The 11,392-nt window shown below is 29.8% G+C and overlaps 1 protein-coding gene across 1 annotated transcript; it reads left to right on the plus strand.

The window, feature by feature from the left end:
- Nucleotides 1-5,161: 5,161 nt before the first annotated feature.
- On the plus strand, nucleotides 5,162-6,876 carry LOC18035229 (geraniol 8-hydroxylase). Its single transcript, XM_006423608.2, has 2 exons — nucleotides 5,162-6,110; nucleotides 6,183-6,876. Exons 1-2 carry the CDS (start codon nucleotides 5,217-5,219, stop codon nucleotides 6,774-6,776), a joined length of 1,488 nt encoding a protein of 495 aa, XP_006423671.1. The 5' UTR covers nucleotides 5,162-5,216; the 3' UTR covers nucleotides 6,777-6,876.
- The last annotated feature ends 4,516 nt before the right edge of the window (nucleotides 6,877-11,392 follow it).

The raw sequence follows: 11,392 nt of genomic DNA on the forward strand, positions 1-11,392 counted from the left end.
GCTTTTTACCCAAAATAAAATTTAGTTTAAATCACAAATAGAAAGAAAACGATTTTCTTTTTTCAAATAACTGGATTACTATGGGCTTGTTCGATATTATTTTTTAATTGATATTTTTCTGAAAATAAAAATGAGAATGAAAAATATATTTTGCAATTGCTGTATTTTGAATTTAAGTATAAGTTTGGTATTATTTTCTATAACCTGTTTTTTAAAACTGCAAACAGTAATATGTATTCGGTAGATATGATTGAAAATAATTAAAACAATGAATATGTGGTCGGTAGAACAATCCTATAAAAGCAAAATTTTAGTAAATATATTATCTTAACATTTAAAAAATAATAATTTGTTGTTTCATTATATGATAAAATATTGTAAAATTTTGATCGTTCAAAATTCTTTTTAACCAGTCAAATGAAAAAGCATAATGAACACAAGCAAAATTTTATACAAGATAAAGTTAGATTACAAGATTCAGTATATATTTTATAGAAGTAAGGGCAAAACAAACTTAAGAAGAGCATTGTTAGTTATCACCGAGTTACTGAATACAAGAAAAATTGAGAGCAACCAAAAGAAAATATGAGTTACTCAATGGGTCACACTGTATAAATGTTCAGATTAATCTTTCATGAGCAGTCATCCATTCTTTTGTTTCTTGATATATCGCATGATCTAATTTGGATACTTTTTGTTACTTTCATCTCTATATGAATGCCCAAACATCTGTTTAATAATCCCATTAATTTGAACAAATAAAACTAGCTAGCTCCCTAAACACCCATTGAGTTTGCAGTATTTTCATGTAGCAATAGAACCAAATTTTATAGTAATTTCTTATTTTTTTAAAGTAATAGTAATTTCTTATTTTTTAAAGTAATTTCATACGTGTTTAATTACATTGATCTGAACTAATCAAACGCAAGGTGATTTAAGAAGATGAAGGGAAAAAAAAAAGGAGTTTACGGAAGAATAATGAAAGAAGAGGAAGAAGAAATGGTCAAAGAAGATGATGAAAAGAAGAAAGGACGAAGAAGATGCAGTGTAAAAGAAATGAAAAAAAAAATTATATTGTTTATTTTTTATGTCTTGAAGTTTGTTCAGGGAATTGTTTTGCTACATGAAAATACTGCAATTCTTATTTTTTAAAGTAATTTCATATGTGTTTAATTACATTGATCTGAACTAATCAAACGTATGGTGATTTAAGAAGATGAAGGAAAAAAAAAAAGGAGTTTATGGAAGAAGAAGGAAAGAAGAGGAAGAAGAAATGGTCAAAGAAGATGATGAAAAGAAGAAATGACGAAGAAGGTGCAGTATAAAAGAAATGAAAGAAAGATTTGAACAATGTTTATTTTTTATGTCTTGAAGTTTGTTCAGGGAATTGTTTTGTAGGATGAAGAAAACGTGTATAAGAAAACGTGCAAATCCTTTTTTTTTTAATTTATACCCGCAAAAATTTTATTTCTTAAAACAGTATTTAATCGGTTTGTAACCGGTTAAATATAATTTAATTAAAATTTTTTATTATATTATAATAATTATGAATCGTTGATCTAATATAATGGTCCATAATAATTACGGTATTGATGTCGTGATTTTAATTACGGCATCATAGAATTTTTCCTTTTTCAAACATAAATTTAAATTAAAAAAATAAATAGTTGAGATCTAATGAACTAAATGATACGACACATTAATTTTAGCAAATTGATGCTGCAACATTTGTTTTTCTTTATCCTCTCTCCTTCTCATAACGCTCTTTTAAGATTTTGCATTAAATTTTCTAAGTTAACCCAAATAGGTGAACATAATCATACTCAACAAGAAAATAATGAATTAAATAATAATCTAAATATGACTCTAACAAAACAAAGTGCGCTTTTTAAGATAATTAAATTGTAATTTTATCTTACATTAAGGCAATAGGATAACTTATGTGGTTGGCCTTTTACCGTGAAAGTAATTAAAAAAGGAAAAGGATGTAAAAGCACGAAGAAATACATTAAAAATTTTGAGAGTGGGATAAGGTGAGGTAAATGGTAAGAAATATTTATATATGGACACTCTTGCATATTTTAATATATATGCTCTGAATAGCCTCATCATTGAATGATTTTTAAGTAGTTTTATTTGATTGGTCATCACGAATAGTTTGAATCTTGAGAGATAAGGATTAAAAAATTGACTTGTACTTTCACCCTCTCTCTCTCCCAATATATATATATATATATGAGTAACTAATTCACAAATAAATTTAGATTAAAAAAAATAATGGCTTAAAGTTAATGGATTAGGTGATATGATACATTGGTTTCAACCCATTGATGCTATAACACTTATTTTTCTCTATTCTCTCTCCTCCTCGCCAATATTTTCTTCATTTCCTCCATTGTTTTCTCTCTTTATTTTTACAAGAATCTGAACTCCCATATCTAACTTTTCCTCTCTCTTTTGAATGGCTGAAAGTTAAGTAGAGAAGTCCTCTCTCTCCTTCCCCTCAAACCTTTTCAATTTTTCTTACTTGCACTATTGCACAAAGCAAGTTAAGATACAGTGAAAAGAGGGAAAAATAATATAATAAAACATCCAATTGATTGTTGAAGTATGTAACCTTCATCTTTGAAATAACCACAAATAATAAAATCAGTAATATTTTTTTAAGTATTCTTTAGTAGAGTTTTGCGTTATATCCTAAATAACTTCTTGTTTTTCTTCGGATTTTTTTTTTTTAAACAAGCACACGTACATTTTCCCTCAAAGACAAATTCTTCTCTAAAATTTTTTAATCCAAAGGGTTTTCTTCTACAATCTCTGTAATTAAGTCAAGTTCATACTTTTGAGTTCCCCGTTCAAAACAATTAGGTTTTACATTAAATGATTTGGTTGATTTTCCCCAAGCACGTGTGCGAATCAAACCAAAAGAAAATTCCTTTGAATTGAAATTTTTTAATCCAAAGGGTTTTTTTCTACAATCTCTGTAATTAAGTCGAGTTCATACTTTTGAGTTCCACGTTTAAAACAATTAGGTTTTACATTAAGGTGGTGTTTGGTTGGGAGGAGAGAATATAGAAGAGAAAAATAATTTAAATTCTATTTTTATTTCCATTGTTTGGTTTGACAAAATGTATAAGAATTTAATTTTCATTAAAATTTAATAACCATCATAATGTAGAATTTGAATTCCATACTAAGTAGTGAAGAATTTAAATTCCTCTTATATTAAAAACTAAAGTTTTCAAAATTACCCTTCGGTTTTTTAACTTATTTAATGTCATTAATAATTATTATTTATAGTTTTATTTTATTGATTTAATATTATAAATGGACCTCCACTGAAAAGTCGCCGGACCACCGCCGGATGTCGCCGGAAAGTCACAAGACCACCGCCGGATCTCACCGGACCACCGTCAGACATTGCCGGAAGGTCGCCGGACCACCGTTGACTTAGCCGGAAGGTTGCCGGACCTCCGCCGCGGGCCACCGGACCACCATTTTATTATATATATATATATTATTACTAATATAAATAGTTTAATATTTAAGATAAAGGATAAATTTGTTTGAAGAAAAAAATTATAATTCATTTTCTTATCAAATTTTATATCAAACTAAACAATAAAATCTAATTTCACTACTCTTCTCCTTTCCTCTCCATTCCACTCTTTTCCTCTCCTCCCTTTTCTTCAAACATGACCTAAATGACCTAAACAAACATGACCTAAATGATTTGGTTGATTTTCCTCAAGCACGTGTGCGAATCAAAACCAAAAGAAATTTCCTTTCAATTGAAATCGGATGGTTAGTTTTCTTTGCCAGCATCTGGCAAAGGAAAAAAATGTTAATACACATGGTGAGATAAAGAATGAGACGGGAACTAGAGAAGTCTTCGGACAAACAAACACACAAACACAGAAAAGAAAAATCGATATATATATATATATATATATATATATATATATATATATATATATATATATATATATATATAAATAATTTAGTGATATCCTCACTTTGAAAAAATGAGAATATACTCTCTAGAAATTTACTTTTGTATATTTTGTATTACAAGTTATTTGAAAATAAATTTAAAGAATATAATTGTCAATATATAAATACAAATTTATGTATAGAGAGTCCCTTCTAATGAGGAAGTCCTCATCCTATTGAAATGAAGACTAAACTAAAAGGCAAACAAATCATTTGAAAAAAATCATATTGAAAATTTAATTGTTTTATGTAAGTAAACTATAAAGTTTTTTCATATCAATAAGTGTGAATTATTTTAAAATTTTGATCATAAATATTTGTCATAAATAATCAATTCTGTAAAAGAAAAAAATAATTAATCTTTTTCATGGTGGAAAAAAATATGTTCATAAGAGTAGTTTTGAAGGTGTTACAGTTAAATAATTTATTGAGGATTTAACACTATGTGTTGAAGTAAATTTTTTCCATAATTTTATTCTAACATAAATATTTGACAATTTTTTTTATGTCAAGGTTAAATATCAACACACATAAAACAGATAAATTACTGAAATTAAAATATGTTTAAGGTATTTTATAAGTCAAAAAACAAACGGCCATTTGAATCCATGTGAAATTTATCTGCATAAAACAATTTTTTTTACCTTATTATAGGATAATACTATGCCATCTCCGTTGCACCAATGAAATGATAAAGATTAAAATGTCAAAATTATTTAGTTCTTTCAAAATTGACTATTTGTCCCTCTGTTAGAGGGGTCACAATTTTTATCGATTAAACAAATTGTTAGAATTCCCAAAGTGATACATTCTCGAAGAGCCGTATATTCTTCTTGTTAATCATAGTTAATTTAAACGACAGCAATAGTTATTGAGGTCTAATACATTTTTACATTGTTAATTATGAAAAATAGTACTTTGTAATTTTTAACTATGAAAAAATAATATTTCACTAAATTTCTGTTAATTGACTCATAAAATTTCGGTATTACCCTTATTTGATTTTTCCACATCCGTCGGCAGTTTCGTGGACGGCGTGTAATTATTTGTCGGAAATTAATCAGGTGGAGACTGGGACCAACTCCAATTCAAATCTCATTTTTCATTGGACCAACTCCAATTAATAACTGTCAGAACCCAGCTACTATAAAAGAAGGTGAAGGGGACGGTGTTAATGAGAGCTTCAAATAAAGAGAAATCAAAATACAAACTTCAATTCAAAGATGGATTTGTTAATCAGCTGCATACTGTGGCTCGTGTTCACATTGGTTTGGGTGATGGCTTTAAGTTTCATTTCCAGTGGAAAACGCAAAGGGCTTCCACCAGGACCGAGGCCTTATCCGGTGATCGGAAACCTCCTGGAACTGGGTGGCAAGCCTCACAAGTCACTGGCCAAACTTGCCAAAATTCATGGCCCCATAATGAGTCTAAGACTTGGCCAGGTGACCACAGTAGTGATTTCTTCTCCAAGCATGGCCAAAGCTATCCTTAAAGAACATGATTCATTATTCTGTGATCGAAAGGTCCCTGAATCAATCTTGTCCCAGCCATACCAGCACCATGAATTCAGTTTGGTCTGGCTGCCAGTCTCACCACTGTGGAGAAGTCTTCGAAAAATATGCAACATGCATATTTTCAGTAATCAGAAACTCGATGCCAATCAAGACCTCCGACGCAAGAAAATCAAAGACCTTCTTGCTTATGTTGAAGAAAATTGCAGTGCGGGTAAAGCAATAGATTTTGGCCAAGCTGCTTTTAATACTTCACTTAATTTGTTATCCAACACAATTTTTTCTATGGATTTGGTTGATCCCAATGAGCGAGAGTTTAAGGATACAGTTTGGGGTATCATGGAAGAAGCAGGAAAGCCTAACTTGTCCGACCATTTTCCTCTACTAAAAATGCTTGACCTGCAGGGCATAAGGCGCCGCAATACACTTTATTCTGGCAAGATGTTCGAAGTGTTGGATCGCTTGATTGATCAACGATTGAAGCAAAGACAAGAACATGGTTGTAGTATTAGCACCGAATCTAAAGATACGTTAGATACTCTTCTCAATATTATCCAAGAAAAGAGTGTAGAGTTTGACACAAAACATATCAAGCACTTGCTTGCGGTAATATTTCTATTTCTTTTTATTAATTTCTCGTACAAAATTACGAGTTAATTAACAGAATTCATATAACAGGATTTGTTTATTGCGGGGAATGACACAACTTCAATTACAATGGAATGGGCAATGGCAGAATTACTCCACAACCCTAAGGTTTTATCGAAAGCAAAATTGGAGCTAAAACAAACTCTTGGCAAAGGCAGCCCAATTGACGAATCTGACATCGCTCGGTTGCCTTACCTACAAGCAGTTGTGAAAGAAACTTTTAGGTTGCACCCGGCTGTTCCCTTATTAATCCCCCGTAAAGCTTCAGAAGGCGTTGAAATTGCAAGCGTCACGGTGCCAAAAGGTGCACAAGTTTTTGTCAATGTATGGGCTATTGGCAGAGATGAAAACATATGGGACAACCCTCACTCTTTTAAGCCTGAAAGATTCTTGGGGTCAGATGTTGATTTCAAAGGCCAGAATTTTGAACTAATTCCCTTCGGAGCTGGGCGGCGAATTTGTCCTGGTTTGCCATTGGCAATCAGAATGTTATATCTAATGTTGGGTTCACTTATTAATTCTTTTGATTGGAAGCTTGAAGATGAGAGCTTGGACATGAAAGAGAAATTTGGCCTCACCATACAGAAGGCTAAACCCCTTCGTGCTGTCCCCATTGCCATTTAGTCCCATACCATAGTTTTTTGTGCCGGTGGAGTGCGTTTAGTTGTAGCTAATAAAGCACTTTGTTGTTGCTATGTATTCACCGTTGTTGTTTATCTATTGTTCTTATTATTTATTAGCAACTATCCAATTGATAACCTAAATCCACTTTTTTGAGTGAATCGATATTGTAAGCAAATAATGTGTAGAACTTTGAATAACCAAGGAAATGATGTTTTTTGTTACGATTTTTTTTTTAATTAAATAAGCGAAGAAACATTGTTATGAAAAACGTTTTGTTTACCTACACAATGTTTCGCGACTAATGAAATGATGTTTACCTACACAAATTATAGGCAACGAAAAAATTTCTCGACTAATGATTTTTTTAGGCCAAAGCTTGTTTTTCATTAGTAGATGCTTGTTTTAGCCACAAAAACACATTCTGTCCACAAAATGATTTTGTGAAATAACTGAAGTTTCCTTCGCATTGAATGATTTTGTGAGCACCAGAGTCTATGAATTGTTCAGCCATGAAAGCAAACTTGGCAGAGGATACATGGAAATGTTATTGTCAAAATGTCAGCTTTGTTATATGAAATTGGCAAACGAAGCTGAGTATAAATAGGGATGTCAAAAATCTCTGTTCGGCCGGATTTGGCCGGATTTGGATTAGAACGGGTGATGTGAACCGCGTAGTACCCTGTTCGGGGATGAAGTTGGGTAAGTTTTGGGCTTCGCTTGATAAGTTTAGGGTCTAGTTTAGAACCCGAATTTTGTAAAAAAAAAATTATAAAATATATTATTTTAAATTATTATATTTATTGGGTCCATTTATTACACATATTTAAAATTTTAAACATTTAAAATTTATTTTTTTATGCTCGCTTTCATTAAAATAAAATTAAAAATTAAAAAATTAAAAAAATGCATAAATAATACTATAAAAAATAAAATCAAGGCTTTTTAACCCTAATAAAAAAGCCTGGTCTAAGCATCTAAAAAAAATCCAAACCGAATCCGGATATTGCCACACCCGGGCCCAACCCTGGGTTTTGCCACCCCCACGCACAAAACATGGAGTGGTTCAATGTAAATACTTAAAGAAAGTATTTTTGAGACTGTTTAATATTATTTTATGGTGAAATATTTTGATTTTAAAGCATACGTAAAATATATAAACGGTCAGTAACAATTTTTCATATGTATAAATTTTATCGGGTCATCGTTGGCTGTAGGGGTGGGTATAAACCCACAACCCATGGGTTTATCCAAACTCAAACCAAATTAAATGGTTCGGGTTGGGTAAATCATTAAAATGGGTTGGATGTGAGTTTTATGTAGAAAATCATTTCATTATGGTTTGGGTATGGTTTACCCATGGGTTATAGACAAAACCCCAACGCTCAAATTTTCAAATGAAATAAATGAAAACAAAATAAATGAACACAAATAAGTGAAAGACCATCATTAAATTTTTTACGGCGTGATCAATTGTCAACAGTTAGAAAATGAAAATAACAGTAAAAATAAATTTAAATTAAATAAATATTATTGTAAATAACATAAATTTTTTTTCTTATTTACAAAAATAATTCCTCCCACATGGAAGGATCATCATAGAAAGAGCAGGAGACTCTACTAATGATCAATAATAACTCGGCTTGGACTGGGTCCGATACGCTAGATGGTGGCTAATTTTTGGTCAATAATTGAATGTAATGCCCATATTAAGTATTAAAACAAGAAATATATGTTTTGATATGAGCAGAAAAATTAATAATAAAATTTTTTCTTGTAATTATTTATTTTGTGAACATTTTCTTATAATAAATATTTTTTAATATTTTAAAATTAAATGTAAAAAGTATAGGTAAAATATTTTATTATTTATCTTATAATAAATTTTTATTTGTCAATCAAGTTTTCTTATAATAATTTTTTTATCATTTGACTAATAATTTTCTTATATATTTATTATAAGAAAATTTTCACAAAATAAATAAGTATAAAAAATTTTATTATTAATTTTTTTGTTCATATCAAAACATATATTTCTTATTTTTAATGCTTTATTTTTTATTTAGTTTCTATTCATGTGATTTATTTAATTTAGAATAAATATAAATAAAAGAGTAGTTGAAAATAAGGGTAATATTGTAAACTTATACTATTAGAGGAGTTTTTGGCCATTATAAAAGCAGGAGGGGGAAAAATAATATATGTTGATTACTGTAGGGGGGAAACTGGCAATCTCCCTAAAATTAAACATATAAGTAGACAACATAACGCAAAATTACTAAAACGATAAATAAAAATAAATATTGCATAATTAAATAAATAACAAGTGGCAAAATTTATTATTAGATTGTTAATGTCATGTTTGTGAAAGTTTATTATTAAAGTGTACGTTCTTATTTATTGAGAAATAATAATTTTTGTGATTAAACTTTATTTTGATTTTTTAGTATTCTTTAATTTAAGGATTAAGTTATTGTAAAATTTATAATTTTTATCCACTATATTTTTTTATATTTTAATATCAATTTAATAATTAATAACAATTAATAATTATTATAATTTTGATATAATTAAATTTTATTAAAATAAAAATTATTTTGATAATAAAATTCAAACCAAACCCAAACCAAACCCAAATTGTTTGGTTTGGTTTGGGTTAAAAATATTTGGGTTGGTTTGGGTTGGATCCAAATTTTTATGGTTTGATTTGGATTGACTTAAAATCCAACCCAAACCAACCCATGCCCACCCCTAATTGGCTGTTGTATTTTTCTTCTCTAATAGAGAAGTTGTCACGTAAAATTTGAGATGTGTGACTAGCGTTGTTCTACAGCTTTATTTTATTTAGTTTACGACTTGTTTAATATATTCTTTGAAAAAATCATAGGTGAGAACTTAAAATTCCTAACATTATCCATTGCTGACTTCTCTCTCTTAAAGATTCTTCGTCGTATGAAAGAGAGGCACAAAGTGCGCAATCCATGAGCTTCAACGAAATACTCACATCTTTTCCAAACTGACATCTAACTCTTTTCGAAAATTGCTCAAATATATCTTTTATTCTATTTCCCTAATTTTTTTTTTAATAAATCAAACACTAACCTAAGGGCGTGTTTGGTATCCCGCACAACATAGTATTAAAATACTATTTCGCATTAACTTAATACTAACTTATATTTGGCGTTAAATTCAACTAGCGTGGTATTGCATTAACTTGGGAAACTAATGCGGTCAGATCCGCATAAACCAAACCCGAGGGGGGGTTCGGGTTTATGCCGCATCGTATTAGAGCAACATCAAGAAAATAAAATTGAGAAAACTTTACAGCATATTCACGATGAAATTCATATAACCCAATCTAGTACCACCAAATCGACTTGGCAATCATCGCTCGACGCCATCACCGACGCTTTTACACTGCTGCGCGACACCATAGCCATTGCTCCATGAAGACGCCTTCACTGTGGAGAAGATAAAGCTCAGAGAAGAAGAAGAAAGAAGGAGAAAAAGAGGAAAAGAAAAAGGAAAAACAAATTGAAGAAGACAATGAAAATAGAAGAAAAGGAGGAAAAAAAAGAAAATGAAATGAAGACGAAGATAAACCCCAGAGAAGAAGAAGAAAGTAGGAGAAAAAGAGGAAAAGAAAAAAGGAAAACAAATTGAAGAAGACAAAGAAAATATAAGAAAAGGAGGAAAAAAGAAAATGAAATGAAAACGAAGAAAGAGAAAAAGAGAACAAAAATGAACGAAGAAGAAAAAGATCTGGAGAAGACAAAGGTGGGAGAAAGAGGAAGCAGATAATGATACATTGAAAAGCATTACCTAAAGAAAAAAAAAGGAGAGGGAGGAAATTAAAATAAAAAAATAAAAAAAATATTTTTTTAATAAATAAATAAAACGTTAATAACTATTGTTTTCTAAATATATATAATTTAAATTAATTAAAAAAATTAATACAGTGAAGTACCAAATACAGTATAACTAAAAATTATAAATATTATTTTTTAAATATATAATATAAATTAATCACAAAAAATTAATATAGTACAGTGCAACACCAAACATAGTATAATTAAAAATTAATACAGTATAGTACAACACCAAATATTGTACAACATTATTATAATACAGTGCTAATATAATACAACATAATACAATACATTAACATAAAAATAATGTAATATAATATAATATAATACAGTGTACCAAACGCATCCTAAACGTCGAGGTGTTTTTGATAGGTGCCAATCAGATCATTAACTGTAAGAAAGAAACTTAGATGGATCGAGCTCACCATCTCCCTATAAGTGAGTTTATACCTAAGCCAATCGTTTGGGTAGGTCAGGTGGTTCCTTGAATTGAAATCACCAACTTTAATATTAAAAATTTAAAAAAAATCATTAGATTCAGAGTGGGACCCAGCAGACCTGCCCGTATGGCAAGTTGTTATGGGTAGGGCCATCCACATAAGTGCTTCTCCAACTGTAGACCAGAAGATTATTCATATTTTTCATATTACGATTTGAAACTAGATAATCATGAAATTAGCACACCAACTTGAAAACAAAAGAATCACAAAATCTACCTGCAAATCTTGATAAAATATTGAGAATAACCAT

The sequence above is a fragment of the Citrus clementina genome, unplaced genomic scaffold, assembly GCF_000493195.1.
Source record: "Citrus clementina cultivar Clemenules unplaced genomic scaffold, Citrus_clementina_v1.0 scaffold_8, whole genome shotgun sequence".
In the NCBI taxonomy this organism is placed as follows: Eukaryota; Viridiplantae; Streptophyta; class Magnoliopsida; order Sapindales; family Rutaceae; genus Citrus; species Citrus x clementina.

What these genes read in the sequence shown, in the direction of transcription:
- LOC18035229 (XM_006423608.2), top strand. Translation starts at nt 5,217, where the DNA reads ATGGATTTGTTAATCAGCTGCATACTGTGGCTCGTGTTCACATTGGTT. An exon ending in ATATCAAGCACTTGCTTGCG is followed by an intron (nt 6,111 to 6,182) that starts GTAATATTTCTA and finishes TTCATATAACAG; the next exon opens with GATTTGTTTATTGCGGGGAA.